General features: G+C 33.9%; 4 protein-coding genes across 10 annotated transcripts in view; 2 read left to right on the top strand and 2 right to left on the bottom strand.

Annotated features, from left to right (window-relative positions):
* The first annotated feature begins 777 nt into the window (after positions 1 to 777).
* Positions 778 to 6415, top strand: LOC117108326 (mitogen-activated protein kinase kinase kinase 20-like). 3 transcript variants are annotated; one of them, XM_033250305.1, is made up of 5 exons: positions 778 to 821; positions 960 to 1076; positions 2263 to 3126; positions 4235 to 4303; positions 5073 to 6415. In XM_033250305.1, exons 3-5 carry the CDS (start codon positions 2275 to 2277, stop codon positions 5358 to 5360), a joined length of 1209 nt encoding a protein of 402 aa, XP_033106196.1. In that variant the 5' UTR covers positions 778 to 821; positions 960 to 1076; positions 2263 to 2274; the 3' UTR covers positions 5361 to 6415. The 3 variants fall into 3 exon arrangements, with proteins under 3 accessions (XP_033106196.1, XP_033106197.1, XP_033106198.1); XM_033250306.1 differs by having other exon boundaries at positions 2067 to 3126; XM_033250307.1 differs by lacking the exon at positions 960 to 1076 and having other exon boundaries at positions 781 to 821.
* Positions 6416 to 6614: 199 nt separating this feature from the next.
* LOC117108325 (coiled-coil domain-containing protein 47-like) lies at positions 6615 to 16027 on the bottom strand. 3 transcript variants are annotated; one of them, XM_033250303.1, is made up of 13 exons: positions 16008 to 16027; positions 12822 to 13071; positions 12474 to 12560; positions 11673 to 11800; positions 11035 to 11200; positions 10680 to 10745; positions 9987 to 10088; positions 9043 to 9150; positions 8705 to 8790; positions 8079 to 8137; positions 7488 to 7597; positions 7142 to 7309; positions 6615 to 6938 (listed from the first exon to the last, which is right to left on the bottom strand). In XM_033250303.1, exons 2-13 carry the CDS (start codon positions 13065 to 13067, stop codon positions 6870 to 6872), a joined length of 1395 nt encoding a protein of 464 aa, XP_033106194.1. In that variant the 5' UTR covers positions 13068 to 13071; positions 16008 to 16027; the 3' UTR covers positions 6615 to 6869. The 3 variants fall into 3 exon arrangements, with proteins under 3 accessions (XP_033106194.1, XP_033106192.1, XP_033106193.1); XM_033250301.1 differs by lacking the exon at positions 16008 to 16027 and adding an exon at positions 15042 to 15180; XM_033250302.1 differs by lacking the exon at positions 16008 to 16027 and adding an exon at positions 14995 to 15124.
* Positions 15170 to 21476, top strand: LOC117108327 (post-GPI attachment to proteins factor 3-like). 3 transcript variants are annotated; one of them, XM_033250308.1, is made up of 8 exons: positions 15170 to 15318; positions 15963 to 16262; positions 17033 to 17185; positions 17986 to 18048; positions 18781 to 18842; positions 19165 to 19313; positions 20148 to 20352; positions 20870 to 21476. In XM_033250308.1, the coding sequence occupies exons 1-8, from the start codon at positions 15316 to 15318 to the stop codon at positions 20931 to 20933; spliced, it is 999 nt and encodes a 332-aa protein (XP_033106199.1). In that variant the 5' UTR covers positions 15170 to 15315; the 3' UTR covers positions 20934 to 21476. The 3 variants fall into 3 exon arrangements, with proteins under 3 accessions (XP_033106199.1, XP_033106200.1, XP_033106201.1); XM_033250309.1 differs by lacking the exon at positions 15170 to 15318 and adding an exon at positions 15347 to 15513; XM_033250310.1 differs by lacking the exon at positions 15170 to 15318 and having other exon boundaries at positions 16046 to 16197.
* Positions 20518 to 24277, bottom strand: part of LOC117108323 (coiled-coil domain-containing protein 173-like) — a 5194-nt gene continuing 1434 nt past the window's right edge. The window contains exons 3-6 of the mRNA XM_033250300.1: positions 23964 to 24137; positions 23388 to 23593; positions 22486 to 22782; positions 20518 to 22311 (exon numbers count right to left, since the gene is read on the bottom strand). Coding sequence (XP_033106191.1) covers positions 21594 to 22311; positions 22486 to 22782; positions 23388 to 23593; positions 23964 to 24137 — 1395 coding nt within the window. The 3' untranslated portion in view covers positions 20518 to 21593. The remainder of the gene's footprint in view (positions 22312 to 22485; positions 22783 to 23387; positions 23594 to 23963; positions 24138 to 24277) is intronic.

The following is a 24277-nucleotide window of genomic DNA, read 5'->3' as shown; positions in this document are numbered from 1 at the left end:
TCACTACCACGTATACTACTACTTTCAATAAGATAATTGAGAAATAATTGGGTCTTCGTTTTTCGGGTCTTCGGTCTTCCTTTTGTAGACACCCATATAGGGTGTGTATAAAACGAAGACCCTTGATAATTTTACAAACAGACGCCCAAAAAAAAATCGTAATTTTGATTTTGTGACAACCTGGCGTATCATCATCAAAATGAGAGAGAAAAATAGGGGTCTTCGTTTTTGGGTCTTCGGTCTTCGTTTTGCAGACACCCACCCAAAATTTGTAGTTAGGCCTACTCCATACATTTGGCTGTTTGAATATTGGCAATGTATGGTTTAATATTTGAGCTGAGCGTTTGCCGAGAGAAGTAATGTCCATGCCGGTTCAAAGTGCACCATGTCGATCGCTCGACTCCTCGAATAAGCCTCGCTTGAGAGTTAGGGAGGGAAGACAGGGGACGTGGTAGGCCCTACTGGCGCCGTATTATGGCTGCCGTGGGTCCCCATCCGAATTCCAAACTCCAGATTTGGAATAATGAAAAATAAAAATAAAGTAACAAATTAATATATAATAATGATTTCTCCCTCTCAATCCTGAGTAGGCTTACTATAATAATATATCGACGCGTTTAATATATGAATGAATAGTAAGCTTGCTGGATCTATTCAACATCAGTAACTGTACTTACGTACCGGAAATGAACAAAAGCTACCTCTCCGTAAAATCATCAAACGGCTATAGAAATGTATTAATAATCTCATTAGCATATCAATATACAATATATCAAACTGAATGTTGCTGTAGTTGTGTTTGTATAGGGCATCCATTTTATGTAAGTAAAATTTAAAATGTTCATGTTGTAAGCATAATCTATTTTGTAATTTTAGAATTTTTTTTTCTTGGTGCTCAAACAGAGATCGTAAATGTTTCGTCTTTTATTCTTTATGTATTTCTTTTATTTTTTTTGTAGTAAAATTTAAGCCACACGTAAAAAGTGTCTTGCCCAAGGACTCGTCATCCATGCGACCCCTGCAGCAGTGGTGTAGCCAGTGTTTGACGAGGGGGTGCTAAATATAATTTATAAAAGGTAGGCTTACATCCACTGAACTTTACGCAAGGCGCAAAAAGGGACGGATCTAGCATATCAATGGCTATGACTCCATAAGCTAGTTAAAGTCTACTAAACCGAAAGGTTTACTGATTAATCTCAGATAAGATACTCCAAGTTTCGAAATGCACGCCATCTTGTCGGGAACGTCCTCCATTGATTTAAAATTCGTACTGTTCATTGGCCCTTTTTTTTCCTCGCGACCAAAACAAATTTTATACCCTTATTATAAATTGTATGAATTGAGATTATACCTAAATGTGACTTAGCTCCTGCATGGAGGAATTAGTTTAGTCCTGCAAGGAGTATAGCGAGCGATGCCAGCGGGGGAGGGGGACGACAGGGGATTAAGCCTCCCCATCGGACAGGTCAATCCCCCATCGGACAGAGCTCGTCGGGCAATCAGACCATAAACAATTTAGAAAGTGGTCCAGGGCAATTTAGGAATTATTTAATCGATTTTAGAGTCTACTAATATGTAGAAAATACATATAATATTTTTTCTCCCCGACGAATTGTGCTTTTTTTTTTCCCCCAGGGGGGGGGGCGTTTTCCCCCCCCCCCCCCCCGCTGGCGCTACGCCTATTTATATCAGCGATTTTCGGCAAGCATCTAATTTAATGGAATTACATTACGGTCGAAAAGTGAGGGGAACCAACCTCCTTAAAAATATGTGGTGGACGTTCCCCCGTCCACATGAACTGCGCTCATGCCTTGACCGAGGCTCTATTTGGCCCTCTGATTGTCAGACCCCCCGTCGGGCATGTTAGACTTTCTGTTGGCATGTTTTTGTGTTTGCAGATTAGGCCTATTATTTATTTATTTCCTTCCTTTAAGTCTAGATTTTAAAGAATCATTGATCTACAATAAGCCTTATTATACGAATACATAGTGATCACATCGAGTTGGAATGGCTCTGTCGTGAATTTTATGCTGATGTTAATGCTTCATTGCTTTTAATTTACTTAGTCAGCAAACTGGTTTTCGGAAAACTTGGTTCACCGAACTGGGTTTCGGCAAACTGGAATTCATGGTTTTTGAGCCGGCAATTCGGCAAACTAGGTTTCGGCAAAGTGAACTCGGCAGTCTGGCCTTCGGCAAACTGAGTTTTGACAAGCTGGCCTCGATCCGACATTTGAATACTACCGTCTTATTTTCTTAACAGATACGGTACTTAATGAAAATGGCAGCTAAAAAAATGGATTTATATGGGCTGTCAGAACTACAATATGATTCCTTCGAATTCGGAATAAAAATTGGGAAAGGCTCATCAGGTATTGTGTATGAGGGTAGATGGAAGAGTCAAAGCGATTTTCCAGTTGCGATTAAACAGCTTAATAATATTAAAGAAATTGAATTTGCTACGTTGTATAAAATTAAAGAAGACCGTAAACAAAAGGAATTGTTCATCGGTCACCATTTTATTACAAAGGTTGTTGGGGTCATTCACAATGATGGGTATTATATCGTCATGGAATATGTCGCTAACGGCTCATTGCATAGTTATTTAAGTAATAAAAGAGAACAACAGCAGAAAGTTGACATGAAGAAATTCCTCACATGGACTCGCCAAGGTGCTTATGCGATACAATATCTTCACTCTCTTGATATAATTCACCGGGATATAAAATCACTAAATGTTCTGATTACGAATAAAGATAACTTAAAAATTTGCGACTTTGGAATTTCTCGTATCACTGATGAAACGATTGACACAACGAACTCTATCGGATCAAAACCATGGATGGCACCTGAAAATTTGGAACCTAATGCAAAACTTTCAAAGCGCTCAGATATCTACGCGTATGGTGTTGTAATTTGGGAAATGTGGACTTGTGAATCTCCGATAAAGAAGCGAATGGATAATTGGACATACCCACTTGATGATAGGACACCAACGGAGCTTCAGCAACTGCTTCTAAAGTGCTGGGAAAAAGAGAGAGACAAAAGACCTTCAGTACTTGAAATCTTGGAAGTCACGAAGACCTTGGCTCGTAACGAGAATATTGACGTTCAAGATTTTATGAACGTGAGTCTTCAAAATTCTTGATTTGATTTGAATTTATTTGGTTCCAATAAACATACACAAAGATGTCGTAAAACAATCTTATTTCCAGAGAGGTCCCAATAAATATAAAATACAAATAATCAAAACATTAATTCTTTAAAACTTAGCATAAAAATACAGTTAATTAAATATTTCTTCATATTTTGGAATAATAATAATTATTATTTTTTTATGTAATTATCCAGAAAATTGCATTTAGATCCATTGATTAGTTTTTGGGATACTTATGTCTGGGACGTTAGCATTAATCCGCAGCTTCCCCCCCCCCCCCCCCCCCCACAAAAAAAATTAATTAATTCATTAAAATAATTTACACCCGAATCTGGATCGTCACCAAAATCCACACTCAACTTCGGAACGTCGGCCAACATAGAAATTAACCTTCCTTTCAATGTCAGAAATCATCTATACAAATCTGACGCATGAAGAGCTAAAACTGTAATCAGGAGGCTGCTAAGAAAAACCAGACAAACACACCCACGTAAACACATACTGTAAACACAAGGAAAATCCAATGAGAATATAACCTCATTGCAGAGGTAATAAGGATGATGATGATGATTATTATTATTATTCTTGTCGTCTTCGTCGTCGTCGAATATTTAGCACAGACATATATCTTGATGACATTAGTGCATGTTGCTGTTTTCTTGTCTATCTGATTCCAGACCGTACTGAAAATTAACCAACAATCCATAATTCTAGGGCAAAAATGTAGTTATCCTTTGCTGCATACTCTTATGACATTCAGGGGCGGATCCAGAAATGTCCAAAAGGGGGGGCCGGAAGTTGGGCCGGTTGAGACAACACTGTCGCAGGGGGTCCGGGGGCATGCCCCCGCGAAATTTTTGTGTTCTAGACGCCCGAACGTAACATTTGAGACATTCTGGGCTATTATTTTTTTCTTTTTCCCTTTTTTTTTTTCTTTTTTTACTTCCCAAAAGGGGGGACCGGGGCCGGGCTGCCCCCCCCCCTAAATCCGCCCCTGAATGACATTGATTAATAATCATCGATATTTGTTAATTCAATAAATATAATGTAACTGAGTATCACGTTTGAATTACTGTAGGAGCCAGATAGCAGACCTATGCCAGATGGAAGAGGAGATGTGGTACCTGAAGAACAGCAATTACCACAGGTTAGTATTTGAATGAGAAATATTCATCCCAAAATTAGGCCCTGTCACATCTGTACATAGGTATTATTCGACATAAATTTGATATTAAGTTGAATTTGATGTATCGACAACTCACAAGAATAACTGCATACGGTAAATATATTTGATGTATCGACAACTCACAAGAATAACTGCATAAATATAGTTTTCTTTTCTATAAACATTCTGTACTTAAAACAAATAGTATATGGCAGACGTTTTCAAATTTACACAGGTATATTGTATTGTAAATGAAAAGAAAACACTAAAACCCATTGGGCAAAATGTATGATTTTAATAATATTGTTTAAAGTTTTGGCATTCTAATAATAGCACCTCTAGGTTACTACTATTAAAGCAGTATCCCGTTACAACTTTTAAGGTGGGCTACAGTATTAGAACATTGGGTTACTGGGTTTCTATTGAAGTTTTACAGTATTATAATGTGTATTATAAATAAATAAATTAATAAATAAATATTCATTCATAATGTTAACCTGATTTCCCTCACTGTTGTAATCATTATTCTTTATTTTGATCCGGTTTTTCCTTTCATTGTAAAGCGCTTAGAGGTTTTTATTGCATTTTGCGCTATATAAGAATAAATTTATTATTATTATTATTATTATTATTATTATTATTATTATTATTATTATTATTATTATTATTATTATTATTATAAATGATAAAGAAAGAAGAGAGAAAATAATCAATTAATTGATTCAATTGTCTACTCATTATTTCATCGTAGGCAAAAAATCCTAACAAAAGGCTCACAGAAAAGCATTTGAATAACATTTCGGGGGAACTTCGTGGTGACTGGGAAGGCGTTGCTCGAAGCTTGGGAGTCACATCAGTAGAGATCGATCATGCTAAGAAAGAGAACGAAACTATACGCGAGAAGATCTTTGCCGCATTTAACAAAATGCGGAAACGCAAGTCATCTAAGACAGATTTTGTTAGAATCGGCGATGTTATCAAAGCCTTCCAGGAAGAACGAGTAGATATATCAGTGTACGGATTTCTTCTACAAGAATAAAACAGTAAAATAATATCTCTCCTGAAGTTAGATCACTTACCAGTAGCTTACCGTCAAAGGAAACAAGGTACTACACTGCATACACCAGCCAAAATAATTATAACTCTATGCACTAGCTAAAATTCAAAGATAATTTATTTACTGCGTCTTTTCCCGTTTTCTTGGTTTTCACAATTCATCGAATGGCTAACCAATTATTAATCCCATTTATTTTAGGTCCCATAATAATATTAATTACCCTTAGCCTCTTGAAATATTAATAATTAATATTGTGTTTATTACTCGAGCCAAACTAGAGTTGTTTTTCAAGTTTTAAAAAAATTTGGTGGTTTGTACGAAGCTTTGAACCCGACATTCTGGGAAGGCAAGTATGGTGTCTAACCACCAAGAACTGCTCTACTTGCGCATATGTGTGTGTTAAAGGTTAAGAAATATCAATTTAACCTCAGAATATTATGCTTATTCATATTCCAAACATGCTTTATGATCGGACCTGTTAATGATAGGCTATATTAATTTTGTTTTTGGCTTGACGTTCGACGTGCATTATGTGAAGTTTTTTTGTTTGGGGAATATTTTTGTGTTAAGTATTCTTTTTCAAAGAATTATGCTTTACTGAAAATGATTAATTATGTAATAACATTGTATTTGATGAGTCATAGAATTTAGTTTATGAAGTTTTTTAGTTCACATGTGGAAATTGATGTTCAAATTGGAACAAGTATAATTCGCTAGAAAAACATGTATTCAAATCTGTAAATATATTTGGTTTAAAAAAATGGGACATTTAGTATTGAAACTTAGAAAATGTTGTTGCTCTTCGATCTGGCGGCCACAACAGAGCCTAATTAAACTCGTGCATCTTGTGTATGTATATATGTATGTTTTCTTGTGAAAGGGATTGCCATCTATATAAGTACTATAGCGATACATTTGCTATTGGCAATCCTTGGCCCATGGGCCCAAATAATTATTTAAAAACAAGAGTTGTGAACATCAGAAGATCCTGTTTTAGTCCTAGCCCCTGAGTAAAGTTACTGGTCTTGGAACAACCATTGCTAGATTTGTTTAGTTAATTTTTCAAAGTCAAATGCTTGATTACTGGATGCAGCAGTCCATAGCTTCTTTATTACAATGTAATGGTAATAATTTGCATTCTTCTCCAAGTTTACAGCAACAGTCTATGTCTTATTATATCTTGATGGACCACTGACTTTAAGTACAGTACTGTACTAAATTATGTATAAATTTTATTTACACCAAATATTGCATAATACATAATACAGTGGTAAAAACATACATCAAATATTTTTGGGAGATGGATTAATTTCTGGAAGATTTTTGCCTGCTCACAGGTCCACAATAGTGAAATTAATTTGAGGATGCATGTTTCATTAAAATTAATAGTAGTTAAATTAGTTTGATTGTTGCTGTTGGGTTTCTGCCAAACAACACCCACTCATTCAATTGAATTTACATTTAAGTAATGCATATAAAACGGCAATAAGCTTAGCGAATCTTCACTTGTTTTTGTCTAGCACCAAGGCGACGTTTCATGTCTTGTTTGTACTGTTTATCCTGTAATTAAAATAAACAATTCTGTTACTATCGTAATAATCAAATAATAATAAATGAGTGTGTATTAAAAAATTGTTATCTTAATAATCAAATAATAATAAATGAGTGTATACTAAGAAAGAAACAGGCTTCTGCTTGTCTTTCATTATTGTTAGGGTCCCATGCAAAAAATAAGATGATTTGAAATTATCAAAATAACTCACTTCAATTTTCCGAGCTTTTTCCGGATCATCTTCGTTCATCAGACGTTCCTTTTCTTGACGTCGTTTGTCCTCACGCCTCAGCTGGGCTGCTTCCTGCCGTTGAGCATGAGAAAGCTTCTCAAATGATTCTGCAACTTTTGCACGAGCTTTATCTGCTTTAATTTTTCCCTAAATGAGCAAATCAATTTACAGGTTAATACATATAGTATAGTGTACACCAGAAAAAAGTATTTTGCCTTGATAATGAGTGGAAAACCACACACACTAAAACTTCAAGAAATCATTAAAATACAACAATTAATAAAAACCTGTTTTAAACAAACTGTAATTGATCATTTGAGCATACCTCCCTGCTAAGACGGTATCGCTTGACTTTATCTATACAATATATCACCATCTTTAACATTGGCACCATTGCCTCTACATCCTTGGTAGAAGATTTTCCCATCCCTGGAACTAAAAAAAAAAAAACATGTAGACAAATAAACATCTATCTTTTTCAATTAAATTTTCAAACTATTTAGACAAAACAGGCCACAAGTGTATGTAATTGCAACAACAAGATCTCTACATCCTTAATCATGACATTATATTCTTAGTAATTTCAATTTGTCCAATCAACATTTAAAACAATAAATCAATAAAAAAAATTTTTAAAGAAAATAAAAATATAAAAAAAAAAATTAAAAAAGTAACTGAATCCATTTGTGTAACATATTGGTAAATCTTTGAACTCTATTAAACAATAGCAGCTATTCGGTCAACGGATCCCGTCAATGACGGCCTTGTGTCTTCTGAGGAAGACGGCTACCACAACAGTAACTTCAATTAACTTCTGAACATTTTGGATTCATGGTCTTCAAAACCCAATCAGAGAAAAGCAACATATATTTACACCTCCACCCCCTCCCAACAGAAAATTAAAAAACAGACTTACTTCTAAAATTAAATATAAGTACTTTGGTAGTCGTTGGCATCTTGGTAGGCTGTTCATCTCTGAATAACAAGAAATAAAAAAAAATTAAGTTACACTAATCAACAATTTTAAATTAGATACCTATTAATTTCATTATAATTTTAGTGCCACCTAATTTTTTTGCTGATTTACCAACGTTCTCTGAATACCCTGAAATTAATGGCAGCCAATTTATGAATCATGCAAGTAATTAGGACCAGGGCATTCCTGTGTTTGTTAACTGGTGAGCAAAATTGTTTTTCTTTTAAAAGCTAAAAACTTAAATACACACAGACAGCAATTTGACAGACAGCAGAGACTGTATATTGAGACTATATCAAGCCATTGCATTGTACACACTATCACATTTTCAGTACTTTCTACATATATAGGCAAGATGATGTTATATTATACACATCAATGTCATAATACCATCACACAAATGGATATGGTAATGTCATATCAAACCCATCACTCCCACAAAGCTAATTATCCGCATTTATTACTTAAAACTTGATAAACTATAAAGAAATTAACAGTATAGAAAATAAAATGGTACAACCCTAGAAAAAAACAATGCCTAGTAGATAAGTTTACCAAGTACTTACTCTGTGGAAGGCTTTGGCCCAGAGTACTGATCAGAAAAATGCAAGTAATCAAACATTTCAGGATATGCATTCAAACAATTTGTAATCTGGGAAAAAAAAATGATTTAAATAAATAATATAAACATCATCATGCATTCAGGAACAGGTGACCACTAGATTTCTCCAAACACCATAATCAAGAGTGATTATGGCAAGAGTGACAATAAAAACTTTCAAATTAAAAATTCAATAATTAATATTTGATGTCTGATTAACATTGTTGTCATTTTTAATAATATTTTCAACTGCTTTCACTGAAATGTAAGCAATGGTTATGTGAAGCATCAAATGTTTCTTACCCTACTATCTATTAATCCTTGAGCTAGATCTGCCATTTCTGCCATCACAGTCAACGATGCTCCAAGACCATACTTCTCCCCACTACGTCTTTCTGGGCAAAAATTGTACTAGTGGTGAAAAGGACAAAAAAGCTGCGGTTAGTCATGGTTGCAAAACATTATTCCTGACATTAGATTTTGAGATTTTCTGAATTTCATATCCAAGGTAGGAACACCATACAACTGTTTACATGAGCAACGAATTGAGGATATGTGGTACGGTACTTCTAACAGTTGTCCTCACCTAGTGGATGGCGAATTGTTTAACAATAACACGTCCCTCCATAATCTACTTCAACATTCTCTTTAATGCCTAATACAGCACTTCAAATACTATAATATTTATTAGTTCTAGATTTCATTCACACAGTGGATTTCATCAGGAGACTGTGCAGTCACTTCTTCAACATTCTCTTTAATGCCTAATACAGCACTTCAAATACTATAATATTTATTAGTTCTAGCTATCGTCCACACAGTGGATTTCATCAGGAGACTGTGCGGTCACTTCTTGTATTGTTCTATAGCAGGCTATATGTGGCTACACCTTTTATTCCTTCAAGCCTATTTAGCAACTGAGGATATGTAGAATGGTGTTTCCAGCAGCATTTGTAACCTATTGGTGCGCTTTACATTAACACTGTTACAAAGCCTGTATATGCCTATATATGGGTGAGATATTACATCATCATGTCTATATATGGGTGAGATATGACATCATCATGTCTATATATGGGCAAATCTCAATTACCTGCACAAACGATTTGGTGGTGTGAAAAGAGCTTTAGTTATGGTCAGTATAATCTCTATTCAGTTTTTCTTCAACATATTATAAGTATATTTTATTCAGTACATAAATAAATACATATAAACTATACTATAATGTAAGTAATGTTATAGCCTACCAGATCATTCATCTCTTTGCCCATTTTGGAGGCAATTTTTTTGTTGCCTATGAAAAGTACAAATGTATCCATATCGTCTTTGTTCATTGTTACTGTTATTCGCTGAGAAAATAAAATTGAAAAAGCACAGGAAAATTAGATAAATCTAAAAGAATACACACTATGGATATTTTAACATAGGTTATTTCACACATTTTTGTAATTATTCTTACAGTAATATGTTTAACCATGTACAATTCTAGGTTTATAAGTTTTATCAGTTGTATATTAAAATCCAATTTTATATTGATTACATAACATGACTTATGCATTTCTTTGTATGGATTAATCTATGATGTATTTTTGTTGGCATTATGCTAGCATCCTTCTAGTCAGTCAAACATAGCACGAGTTCTATTTTTAAGTAGTTCTTGTGTTCAAATGTCTGGCAAATTTTATTCTTTAAAATCTATGATAAACAACAAACTTTAACAATTAATTACATATTCAATTGCTTACTTTTTAGTATCTGAAGTAAGTTATTGATTCTCAATAAAAATGGAATTTTAAAAAGTTGCTTGTCAGTGCAATGTATAAATGATACTGTAATGCTTAAATTGGCTGGTAATCAATTTATGGATTTTTGTTGGTAAAACAAGTAGTTGATAATTTATTTGATCTTTTAAACAAGAAATAAATAAAAAATGGACTTACGACTTCATCAGGAGTTGGTCTCATCATCTTTGCCATAACACTTACTAAGTCTTGCCTCTTTAATAACTATTGTAAAACAATAACATGATTATCAATAGGTCATTGTGTAAGTATTTAAAACTTGTTGGCACCCTTCCAAACATTAATTGAGAAATAAAATAAAATACAACAAAATATCACTGTTATCACTACTATAACTATTACTGAATTGATATTTTGTCTACCTTTGTCAAGTATAAAATTGTGATTACAGATAACTGTTACAGCTAGATTGGTATTTCTCAACTAACAATAAAATCTTAAAATATGATTCAACCACAACGTTTTCAGCAAGATTACAGTGAAAACAACTTACTTTGAGCTCAACCAGCATGCCTTCACAGTAGATACGTCCTGAGCACCAGATCAGATATCTATTTTCGCTATCCTTCATCAAGATACCATTCTGCTCCGTCTCTCCGCTGCCATCATCTCCAACGATTGAAAAGTTTTTATCGAGTATTTCTCTATGTACCTTGAACCTGTTCAGATATTATATTTGACATATCTTTTACATTATGAATATTTCAAGTTGTTGAATGTACCTTTAGTGGAGTTGTAGCCTGCCAGGTAATAATGATAATCCCAGGATCTTAGAATTAAATTATGGTCAGACAACAGGATTTTGTTCACATAACTCAAAACAGCTCCACTCCATAATTCTCATATTAAGACTTATTTATAAAGTATACCGAGACCAGTGGGAGAACAGTAACTATTGTAGCTACTGAACAGGATCCCTACTACAAATAAAAGTAATTAAGTTCCCCTAATCTCAAACATTAGGATAAAATAATTATTATTATCATGTGATTCTTTGTAATTTTGCAATTACATCAATTAAACACAAGGTTCAACAGAGCCTTCTTTGTGGTGGAGGCTTAGTTATTGTTTATGCTGTAAATTCTATTTTACAAATCATTAAAAAAAAAACCTATTTAATATGCTACTCACCATGCCGTTGCCAGTTTATTGTTTTTACTTTTACCCGTAAGATAGTTTAAAACATAAGACAACACTCCAGCAATCATTATAAATTCCAGGTAGTAACTATCCCAATTAGTCCGGAAGTGAAGTGGTACCTGCACAATAGATAAAAAAAAAGTCTCAACGATAAATGAATGAATTGACAAGTGAACAAGCATCCCGAGGAATCTGATGCTGTGAAAGAAAGGTGTAATCCGACGAAATGAAACTTTCGAAAGGATCCGAGTCTCGCATTTCAATCATGCGGCAATAAAGTATTTCTATAACTATTGCCCAGTCAAGACTATCCAATGAAAACATGTCACATGCCTAAATATGGTCATGATGACATCACATCATCACCATATATAGGCACACCGTGACTATAATACAGATATTTTGTCAAAGACAATATAAAAATAATAATTATAATATTTTGGGGATTTATATAGCTCTAAATTTGATAAAATAAAATAATTAAATATTAGTAATGGACAAAGCTTATGTCTAAACAATTCAAGCTACATTCAAATTTTCATTACAGGTAATACTTTTTTAAAAGTTGTAGTTAACTGTTGAATCACTGCACCATGAACATCACGATACAGTTGCCCCTACCACCGCTGTTGCCATCATCCACATCCCCATGTAGCCATAATAACTATGACGATGATTATCATCATCATCATCATCATTATTTACAATGTTTATTTTGTTACATAATGACAGTAATGATGCATTTTAAAGGCCTGGTCTGTTACATGATGATGGGTAGTCTTTCCAATTTACCTCTTTAATTTTCAGGCCTTCATCTTTCATTGCACCTTTTAATGGTTGGTCAATGTTTTCAAACTCATCTTCATCAAATTCTTCATCCTGAATAAAAGGAGATCAAACAGAATTATGAAACATTTATTGGTAATATTACAAGAAGACATCTCAGGTCTTTAAATAAATCATCACCATACTTTTATTTTTTATAATTATGGTAGGCTATTTTTTTTAACACGAAGCAAAAACTCAAAAATTTACAAAAAATACCAAAAAAACAATACCTACTGTAGAAATAAATATAATAAAATAATTAAAGAACAAAAAGAACTTGAACATTCTAATAGGCCAAAAAGAAAACTTCACCTCGATGTTGTCTCTAGTTTGGAATTCTGTATCCTCTTGAACAGCTTGCTCATTTGTCTCCTCTTCCTCATTGAATTCCTCAAAGGCTGCATCCTCCCCTTCCTCCTCAACTGTGGCATCCTCATCATCTTCATCAAGCTCTTCAAACTCAGCAAATTCATTATCCTCCACCTCAGCTTGCTTCTGAACAGCACTAGCGATGGTGAGCATGAGCAAACCCATGGATATAAATAGCAGTAACTTCATAATGCTGAAGAAAAATCAGTGAATTTAAATGAACTCAAACAATCATAACAGGGTGATAGGACTAAGAGAGAGACTTTATTTAAGCCTTATTTAGTAAACCCACAGCCCGCCAATAATGATGATTTTGAATAAAAATGAAACTTTATTTTTGGCCAATTTTATTGCATCCACTGCCACAAATCTCTTTTATTTTCTCCTCTGTCTGGATGATTTTGGCACACAAAATTTGCTAAATAAAAAAAACAAAATTTTATATTTATTAATTTTCCGTCCTCCTCCTCCTCCAATCTTTAAAAAATAAAAGTTTGCAAAAGTATCCAAAAGTCTTGCCTGACCAAAAACAATTCCACCCTATGGGATCAACTATCCTCGAGTGATACTTCAAAGTCAACATTTAAAAAAAATGGAAAATTATACAATATAAAACCTCATCATTACACCTAAGACCTAACTTAGTAATATGGAATCCACTTGTTTTGGCCATTTACCAAGTTTCAAGGTTATGTCGAATATCTTTTAATTTAGAAAGCTAAATTATTAATTAAAAAACATTTTATTTAATAATGTAATGTAGCTGTAAAAGAAATAAGGGTCTTATTAATTCTATGCATAGGAAAAGCAAGAATATATAAAAAATATATTTAACATTACTTTTACATAAGAATATGAATTCCAGTTTAAAATTATTAAATAAACAGACATTTCAATTTTATAAAAATGTTTATGTAATTGCATTAATAATAATAATAATTATTATTATTATAAAATGTCTTTATTGGTCCTCATTTAATTGGAAATCGGAAATTTGTCCCTGGGTACCTGCGGCAGAAGCACTGCAGTGCCACTTGACTTAACTACAACATATAAGGGACACATACGAATACAAAACATCGTCCTTAATCCGCCTAACTCTCAATATGAGGGCTGTTCGAGTAGCCAAGCTCTTAGTATGAATAAAAACATTTTAAATATGGGAAAAAGACTTTTATGAACATTTAAAAGCCCATGAAAATGATAAATTTGGAAAATCAGTCCTAAATTTGGCTGCATTTTTAACCAGCTAGATGCAGTATGAAGACCATAAAGAGTAGGAAAAATTAGAAATTGCGACGATAAAACAGGGGAGTTGTCTTGTACACCCGACCTATACTGTAAAGTTTTTTAATTGCGCGGATGATACGTCAAAAACCAGCTCAAATTTAAGCAGAATATAACTAGGAAAATAGGTGCTTAGAATTGTAATTACTGCATAATACATTATTATCTTTATATGATTATTAAGATTAGTTCAAAGTCTAATTTTCGTGAATAGACTTTTTTAGGGCAAATTTTTGCGCCAAGAATATATTTCCTGTGCAGGACTCACTATTACAGCCTGGCGCCCCACCATAAAAAAAATCGTCTAAATCGTCGGGGGGTCATTTTTTACACGGATCATCTTATTTGAGAATTCTTACCTTAGTGATTGTAAGGAGGCAGGGAGTTAGTACTCGTAAATGTATAAATATACGCTATTTGAAAACTGAATGAGTATGGAACATTTTTAATTAATAAAAATAAGCATTTCAATCTGACAGTGACAATCAGTAGGCCCAGGGAGATGTAGGCCTAGGCCTACAAACTTATTATTTTAGTTAAATTAAAAATGAGTCTGAAACGACCCAAACCGAAGGGGTAATGAACCGAAGCGAACCAAATCTAGCGTACTTAAATTTTTTAGGGGTCTACATTACAGGCTTGCCTAGCCGTCATCGCCTGGACTGGTAGCCTGGAATAACTAGGCCCAGCCTACCGCCACTCCCTTCCACCAGCTCGCACTGCCAACAATGCAGGCGGGGCTCTCGGCACCATCAAAACTAGGCTAGCTTAAATCAAATTTGAAGTGGCATGTTGTATATTAATGCAAACGAAAAGTTATCTAGTTTACCTAAAAATGCTAAGGCATTTGAAATAACAAAGAAATTCTTAGAAAACCTTATTTTAGCAGGGCAGTAAGAGCAACAAAAATTACACGCTACACGCTTTGTCGATTTCACACTCTCCACCTTTAAATGACCTTCGACATTCTGTTCACGACAACGAAAAATGAGATACTATTATTACTGTACAAGATTCGTGTCGGACCGTGGAAATTGTGAAAATTTATTCTGTTTAACCAACCTAAAGGGGCGGTGAAATTGTCTGACTTGTTTACTAAATAATTATTTGAGTAAACTTTGTCTGCAGATGTCTAAATGAGTTGAATGCTATGGTTTGTATTTGGTGATTCTTTGTATATTATTTCCATGTTAACTTTCGTTGAATACCAGTGTTTACCACACAATGATGATAAAATATTTATTTGATGGTGGTGGTGGTGGTAGGTGGTACACAACTGATATTGATAAAAAGTACTCTGGCACTGAAAATTCCAATGTAGTTCATTTGAATTTAAGAAGTAAAGCAGGTTTGGTAATATTTTACTTATTTTTAATTATTTAAAGGAGTACTTACTAGTAGTACCACTTACTGTTTGTGGCAAGGTCTGGAAAAGGTATGAACACAGTACCTTACCATGCCATTTATACTCAGTTTCATTCACCATAATTGGAAAAATTAAAATAATGCTTTCCCAATATAAATTAATTTAGATGCATAGGCCTACATTTATTAAATTAGGTAAATGGATTGAACCAAACTCTGCCTTGCCTTTGACTCACCCTCACTACACTGAAAAGTAAACAAGGAAACTAGTATGAGCTCCGTTGGAGCTGCTTCCTTCCTTCATGAAAGCAAAGTAACGATTCACTGTTAAGTTGTTTACTGCATCCTCTCTCCATTTTGTCTTGCCCCATCAGAATTACAATAACTCAAATTGACTATGAAAGTTAAATGCTCTTTTTGGTTTATTTCTAGATGGCGGCTGTTCCCAGTCAAATTATTACAATTTTGACCATTTACCTGGTTTTTTCTGCAATAAAATTCGTCCAGTGCTCACATGGAGACCGTCATCCTGTTTACCAAAGATGTTTACAATCATGCTTCTATGCAAACTGTTCTACTAAAACAGACCTGCAGGAATTTGATGCAGGCAGGCCATGGTACTTGAGGGCGCTTTTGTGGGACTGTGAGGATGAATGTGGCTATGAATGTATGTGGAACACAGTTGAATATTATCATAGCATTCCGTTGCCTTGTCCACAGTTCCATGGCAAGGTTTGGAAGCTATTTTGATGTATTATAACTTACAATGATATTTACAATTGTTACCATTAATTCACCCCTCCCATTATTGTTACCAGTAATTCACTCCTAACATTATTATTATGGCGCTGCAATTGCAAGCAACTCTCTGAGATGGATACGTTATAAGAAGTCATAATATTATATCAACTAAAGTATTATCTATTTTTTAAAATAATTATCGTGGACAATATTATTTTCCATTTTATCTCAGTGGTGGATCCAAGAATTGAAATAAAGGGGGAAAAAAAGTCAGTTTTACAAGTGGACATTCTCACCCCACAATGGTTGGGGCTGAGGTACAAAACAATATTTTATGTCAATGGCACTTCTAGATGGCTGGAAATGACATTCTCCAGAATAGAAATTTAAATGTAATTTTCTTTTCCCAACTTGTTTTTTAGTTTTTTAAAAGTTATAGGAGCCCAGTCTGGTGGGGCATTTTTGAATCTTGCGTATGCATCACAATATTCGCACATTCTCAATTTAATTTAAAAATACATTTATTGACTAAATTAAACTACTGAATTTAAACAAAAGAACAAAATCAAATTAACAATGGTATAAGTAGAAAGCAATTTGGTCTTGAGACTGCATAACGAAACTTCAGTTTGCTTATCTCTGTAATCCCTCTTTAACAAAATACTTATAGCAAAACAAAAACATTCATAAACACAGATCAAAAATAATTAAATAGTCAATATTTCACATTCTTACTGTAACATTTGTGTTTCTTTGCATAGTGGCCTTTTCTGCGGATATTTGGAATACAAGAAGTAGCTTCCGTCGTCTTTTCCATTTGTCATGGTGCCTTACATCTTTATTTCTGGCTGAAATTTAGGTCAAAGGTCCCAAGTGAAGCACCAATGTATATTGTGTGGCAAGCTTATTCTTTGGTGTGTATTTTTCATCTTTGAATTTGATACTCAGTTTATGTTAATATTAAACATTTTATCTGCCTATTTTTCTTTAATCGTAATTCTGAATTGCTCATGAAACTTGTAAGCCTACAAATTTCAATATCAATAAATTTGTATTATGTAATCTGATGTAACTTGGCAAGTGTTATATGTTGCAAATGCCTTCAAGGCCCCTTCTCCTTAAAAGGCACTTAAACTAAATTTGACCAAATTTGTGGAAAGTGGAGAATTTGTAGAATGTAGTGAACTCCTGTTTACTTCTCACTTCTTCCACCATTCTCTACAATCCATTGGGTGCCAGAAGTGGGGGGCAGGGGGAATTTCCCTCTCTGTCGGACTGGCATGGACCCCCTGTCATCCGACGCACGAAAAGGCCGTTGGATCAAAAATTTAAAAAAAATTATTTGCTTATCTAAGTAACGTTGTTTTGACTGCCAATCCCGAACATTGTGGTCTAAAAGCACATTTTGGACCAAACTAAGCCATGAAAACTCTCTCAGTGAATCCTACAAGGAAGCCTTTATTCCAGGCTGTTGACCGAGGCTTTGTTGGCCCCTTGGCTTGGACCCTTCTGTCCTTCATGGGTTAGTTAATACACACTTTAAATATAAGATGAAAAATTAAAATATAATAATACTATCTGAATTGGGTATATTGTATTCAGACATGAAATGGTAAATAAAAATGTTGTATTGAATTGTAGGCCCTCTTTTAACTTAATTGCATGTGAAGTTTTATTGACTTTGTTCAAGTACAATTTCTGATTTATTTTTTAGATATGTATAAATGCCTGGGTTTGGTCTACAGTGTTCCATACACGAGATTTCATTTGGACTGAGGTAAGATACCATCTTTAGTGCCAGTCGCATATTTATGGGGAAGAATGGTGTGCAAGTCCCCCCTGAAAAACCCTGCACCCCCAATTCCCTGAGCAAAAATGCATTCAAGTAGTTTAAAATCACCTAATTTCACCTTATTTTTGCCAGCTCTCTCTCCTGACTAAACATTATTCAAGGTGGTACAGATACATAAAAATATTTATGATTTAAAAAAGTCAATGGAAAAATACTTTAAAATAATATTTAGAATGATAAGGCCAAAAATAAATGTTTGTTTGCCCTCCTCAACCCGCCCCTAACTCACTGAAAAAAATAACGATAACAAACGAATAAAACTTTAAAAAAGGGTTTTTTTAGCTTTTTTTCTTTACAAATTAAAAAAAATGTGAGTGAATTTATCTTTATTTTTTGCCAGATGCCCTACAAATTTGTCTAAAGTTGCTGTCTGATGTAAGATATTGTCATTCTTAGCCTCTGTCGGTTATTTTTATTCTATCTGATGAGTATTTAAAAAAAAAAAAAAAACTTTTTCCACCTGCTCTTTTTTATCATTTAAAAAAAAAGAATGGCAAACAAACAATTTTTTTTAGGCCTAATTCATGTTAGAAGATGAAATCAGGCTGGAAAAAATATGTAAATTTTGTTTATTATTTAACATTACAATCAATTCAGTTATCCTGTACAGGTCAGACACGTTTTCTACTTTTGTGGGTGTTTTTTTTTTTATTTCAGAGAATGGATTATTTCTGTGCAACCTCACTAGTACTTGCTAGTCTTTTAACCCATTGTATACGGTGAGTGCAATCTTTTATTCTTCTCTTTTAATTCACTATATTCCTCCATTTTTCTGCTTCCATGTCCACAACCCCCACCCAACATCTCATCCAAAATTATCTATTTCCATTCCTTGTGGTTTATCCTTTATAATTTTGCATGACTAAATTGTTCTCCACATTAAAGAATCTGTTCATTGTAATACATTTTCAACCTGGATTTTCAATGTGGTTTATTCCTTGTGGTTATCCTTTATAATTTTGCATGAAATTGTTCTCCACATCGAAGAATCTGTTCATTGTAGTACATTTTCAAGCTGGATTTTCATTGTGTATTTATCAGGGTTGTTGGATGGCATGGAGGCACTTTTCATGTTGGCATCACATGTCTGTGCATTGGTGTGCTATCTACTTTGTTTTTTATACATGTGTGGTATCTAGCTTTCATCAAGTTTGACTATGGCTACAACATGAAAGTGAACGTTGCAATAGGTATGTATAATGCAGAATTATTTTATCATTTCTTTCTAGTTCATTATAGAACAATTCTGTTTTTTTTAAGTGCATTTTTAAATTCATTTTCAGGGGCGGCAGAAGCATTCAGGTGTTGGTCAGGCAGGAGAGTCCTCACCAACCTGAGCCCCACCATGGTTGGGGCTTAAGTTGAACTAGAGGCTCGTAAAGCACTCTCAAAAGTATCATAATTTGACAATGAAAAATTTAAATTTAAACACATCAAGCATTTAGTTTGGCATTTTTTTTAGAAATCAAATATTATCGCACCCGAAATTTCAGACTTACAAACAAATAGGCTATTTGACTTATCAACATTTTGGAATAAATTTTGGCTGCAATTTCTCTGCAGTAATGTGGCTAGTACTTTAATATTAATGTCAATCAGTGACATTTACTAGCCAGCTAGCTTGTCAGCAACAGCCCAACTTTGCAGTTTGATGCACACGTTTATAGTGTTTTAACACAGGACACTCAATAATAATATTAATAATTTATCAAACTGTGTCCCTGATAAGTACTGTAAAAAGTAGAAATTTTTAATTTTTTTGAAAAGTATTATATCAATATAATATTTATCTTGGCAAAATATTGGTCTTACGGCCGTCTGACCCTCTGTACCACTTTCGCTGACCATGATTTTATGGTGCGATTTGTTCTTTATTTACAACTCAAGACATAATATGTATTTCTTACATGTACCTTACCATGTATGATGATAAAATCAAATCTGTTATTCATGCCTTCTTGCAGGGTCACCTCTTCTTAGTCGTATACTGTAGATATTTCAAATCTTTTTTTCTATCTTTAAAGGTGCCGTTAACACTGTATGGATTGTTTTGTGGGGCATACAAAACATTAGGAATCAGCCTTATGTGTGGAAGGCCATCGTGACTGTGCTAGGCACCAGTCTGCTGCTGCTTCTTGAACTAGGAGATTTTGCACCAGTCGGCTGGATATTTGATGCACATTCAATCTGGCACGGTGCTACAGTACCTTTAGTGTGCTTCTGGTACAGGTAAGCAGTTAGTGTTTGAGGATGGTTATAAAAAAATAATATATGCTTATGAGGTAGGAGTAGGCTAGAAGAAAGTCTGAACACTAGTAGTGCTCCACTTGTAAATTTTTGAGTAGATGTGGCTGTGATGACACTTGTCTAATAACACAAAAACAGCAAAACAGCTATTGCTAAAACTATTTTTTATAGGAAGCACCATAGATACAGCCTCTATAAAATATTCAATTATTTTATACAACATATCCACATTCTTAGTTGTTCTCTGTATTAATTAAACATGTATAATTATCCCTCAGGGCTGAGATTAAATCTATAATATAATTTCCTTGAAATATATTTTATAATGAGTATGTTTTTAGTAGTTTATATAGCAAAAAAATAAAATAAATTTTTCTACCACAATCATTATTAATGTAGTGGACAATAAAGAAATCTTTTAGATTGAAGAGTGTAATATGCAAACTAAAAAGGTGAGTGACCTTGACCTTTAATCAATGACCTCTCATTCTTTTTTCAGCTACATCATGGATGATACGCTTTATATGTACGAATTAATGTTCAAGTTCAAGAAAACAGTTTAAACCTCAAGAAATAGATTAGAATAACTAGGGGATTTAAATGCTTTTCCAATTTTAGGGCTCCAACTTGAGTCTTTCCAGTGACTACTAAACCGCAGTCCCTATAAAGCATTGTATGATGCGATTGATCGTTGGGCAGTCTTTGGGTCATAAAAATAATAAACATGCACTGGGCGCTGTAGTGTAATGTGACCACAGTAAAAAAAACTGAACCTATTCATTTTTGTACCCTCTGTCACATACCAGTAGTCGTGTTCAATGGAGATGCTGTTGTAGTTTATAATTGGTTATAATTTCTTTCCTGTCACCGCATCCTGTTCCTGTGTACCATTACCACCAATTGAATTTGGAAAATAGTTCTGAATTTGAAATGCAAACTTCAGTTTTAAATGTTGCTAAAATGATATAAAAAAAACTAGATGCTATAATTATATATTTATTTTTCATGAATATCATACAATTCAACTATGTACAATGTTGATAATTTTTAATGAAATTATTAATTATATTTAAATGATAAAATAAATCATTATAATACACGATAAAGTCTTTGTTTTAGTGTCAATTTTTCTCTTTGGAAGAATCTTAAACCTGGAATTTAAATTACACGGAACTTCAGAATAAACCCAACAGTATTTTGAAGAAATATGATTTTCCATTTAATCACCATACAAATCCTAGCCTGTTGCGTGTGTTGGCAGACTGGCCTACATGAAGCGATTTGATCTCTTCTGTACTTCCTTTCTGATAATGAGGCAGCTCAACTGCACTTTTGTCCTGAACCAGGTAGCTAGGCCGGATTCCACCTTTTCCTTCAAACACAGGTCCTTGGCCTCCACCATGGCCCTCACGAGCTGCTTTAACCAGAGGGTACACATTGCGGCCACCCTTCTTGCAGTGATCAATAACTTTAGTAGCATATTCCTGGAATTGTTGCTCTTCAACAGCTAAGAGATCAAGATTCTTTTGATCCATGGCAAGCTGTTCCTTGCGGTTTGCCTTCTCAATAGCTTGGCACTCTTCTACCTGCTGTACATGCACCTTTTGCAGCGCTTTCATTGCTTCTTTTCGTTTATTTTCTTTCTCAATCTGTTTGGCGAAGAACAGAGCGTCAGCCTCTTCTTTTAGCCTCAGAGCTTCAAACTCCTTTTTACGCTCGGCACGCTTCTCATCTTGCATTCGTTTCATTTGCTCTGCGCGATGTTTCGCAGTTTCCGTCAGTGTTTCTGCAAATGCTTTCTCTTTCTCTTGAGTTTCCTTCTGAATTTTAGCCTCTTTCTCAGCAACTGCACGTGCAATGCGGTCATCTTCATCGTCTTTAGCCTGCTTGAGTTGACTGTCCAACTTTTCAACCATAGAATACAGATGGTCTTGTTTTTTCCTGAAAGAAAAATAGTAGTAGTTTACTGTATTATACTTATGTATAAAAGCAAAGACAAAAAATGTCAACATTGGGTCTGTTGCTAACAGCTGTTGCAAACAAAAGTCCACTATGGATAGGCCTATATATTTTAACAGTTATACAGATCAAAAATTTAAATCAAATATTACTTACTGCCATAACTCTTGTTCTCTTTCTTTCCTCAGTTGTGTCATCTTCTTTTTGGCTTTGGCAAAGATGCGTATCTCATCTTCTTCTTCCTCTTCTTTCTGTCGTTCAGCAGCTCGAATTAGGTCTCTGTCGCTCACTGTTTGTTTATGTGCCCTCATGAGATCTAATTTTTCAGCACGTCGTATGTCCTCTATTCTTGCCTTTTCTGCATTATAAACCTCCAGCTGGTGTTTCAATTCCTGTCCTTCTTTAATGTCTTTCATCTTTGCATCTGTTTCTACTTTGATGTGTTCTTGGATCCTTTAAGAATAAAAATTGTGTTGAAAGTTTAAATAAATATGTTTAGAAAAAAGTGCTACACAGTTGCCACCAAAAATTCAATGGAATTAACTCTATTAACTCAATTTAGTCTGATTGAAATTCTTTTTAAAAAGTATTCCTCCATCATTACTTTTTAGGTGCATTATAATGATAAAGTTTTTATGGGGCCTAATAAACAGAAATTGCATGAATATTCATAGTGGGATATCTATCTGATATTCTTTATGCCCTCAAATGGTGAGTCTTCTGTTAACTCCTCTCAACCATAATTTCGAACTGGTTTACAAAACAAACAACTCATTTTAAAAATGCTGAATTTGGATGAACTGATTCATATGCAACATCATCACAAGTCTGGTTGAAATACATATCAAAAGTGAGCACAAGAATTTGTAATTTCACAAATGGGTTATTAACTGGGTATACGGAAAACAGTCCTTATATGATTTTAAAGTGGTAAACTTCCCTTTCAGAATTCTATTCAATAATGGAAATTTGGATTTATTAAATAAATAATGAAAAATAATCTCTGCTTTGCAGCAAATTACTGTATTTTACACTCGCTTTCATACTATTGAACTTACTGTCGTTTCTGGAATTCTGAGACTTCTCTTTGTGCAGTGAGAGCTTTTAATGCCTTGTTATGGTCTTCCAGGATACCTGCCTCCAAATCTCTCTGATATTTTTCTAGAAGATGCTTATCTTTATTTTTTAAATGTTCTTCCTTTGCTTTCTGAAGTTCAATTTGTGCTTCTCTTTCCTTTAAGACTTCTGTTAACAACAATGCACCCTGGAAGAAAAATAAGAGGTAAGTAAACTTACATGTACTATATACAACAATGCTGCTTTGGAAGGAGAAATGAGTTGTCAACGTGAACTGAATTAATTTACCACATTTTTGAATAATCGTGAACTGATCCTAGAACAGATGTGGGTATTGCACCTTTCAACCAATGAGTGCTTAAGTCAAGGAGGACACGGTCTTATGTGAATATCATTACAATCAAAAAAAAAATCCTGATCTAAGCTATTTTAAATTATTTTTTAAAAATCATAAATTTACAAATAAAAGAATAAGAGATACAAAAAGCAAGGCAACTTTATTGTCTAATAGTAAAACTAGAAAAGGCACTACAGGTACATAAATAACAAATACTTACATGAAATCCTTTAACCCTGTCTGTTTGGTAGTATTGCAGAGTTTTCGCTTTCTCAATTGCTTCCTTTCGTTTTTCAGCTTGAAACTTAGCTTCTTCAATATCAATCTGGACTCTTTCTTTTTCTTCCTTTTCTTCCCGGATTTTTCTTGCCTCAAGTTTTTTTAGTCTTTGACCCTATTTACAAAAAAAAAATATTGATATAATTCAATAAATAAGCAGTGTGGATCAGTAAGGCAGATATTTATTTAAATTATATTTGCATGGTGTGTAGGCATATTTAAATAATTCATATTTAGTTAACTCTCATCTATGTT

Source organism: Anneissia japonica, unplaced genomic scaffold, assembly GCF_011630105.1.
Source record: "Anneissia japonica isolate Jap-2015-1 unplaced genomic scaffold, ASM1163010v1 scaffold426_len1935630_cov189, whole genome shotgun sequence".
Classification (NCBI taxonomy): Eukaryota; Metazoa; Echinodermata; class Crinoidea; order Comatulida; family Comatulidae; genus Anneissia; species Anneissia japonica.
Note: the sequence above shows the minus strand (reverse complement) of the source record. Positions and strands in the feature narration are given on the sequence as shown.

What these genes read in the sequence shown, in the direction of transcription:
- LOC117108326 (XM_033250305.1), top strand. Translation starts at nt 2,275, where the DNA reads ATGAAAATGGCAGCTAAAAAAATGGATTTATATGGGCTGTCAGAACTA. An exon ending in ACGTTCAAGATTTTATGAAC is followed by an intron (nt 3,127 to 4,234) that starts GTGAGTCTTCAA and finishes GAATTACTGTAG; the next exon opens with GAGCCAGATAGCAGACCTAT. An exon ending in AAGAACAGCAATTACCACAG is followed by an intron (nt 4,304 to 5,072) that starts GTTAGTATTTGA and finishes ATTTCATCGTAG; the next exon opens with GCAAAAAATCCTAACAAAAG.
- LOC117108325 (XM_033250303.1), bottom strand. Translation starts at nt 13,067, where the DNA reads ATGAAGTTACTGCTATTTATATCCATGGGTTTGCTCATGCTCACCATC. An exon ending in AAACTAGAGACAACATCGAG is followed by an intron (nt 12,561 to 12,821) that starts GTGAAGTTTTCT and finishes CCTTTTATTCAG; the next exon opens with GATGAAGAATTTGATGAAGA. An exon ending in AAGGATTAATAGATAGTAGG is followed by an intron (nt 8,791 to 9,042) that starts GTAAGAAACATT and finishes TTTTTTTCCCAG; the next exon opens with ATTACAAATTGTTTGAATGC.
- LOC117108327 (XM_033250308.1), top strand. An exon ending in GAGATTTCATTTGGACTGAG is followed by an intron (nt 18,049 to 18,780) that starts GTAAGATACCAT and finishes TTTTTATTTCAG; the next exon opens with AGAATGGATTATTTCTGTGC. An exon ending in CTTTTAACCCATTGTATACG is followed by an intron (nt 18,843 to 19,164) that starts GTGAGTGCAATC and finishes TGTATTTATCAG; the next exon opens with GGTTGTTGGATGGCATGGAG.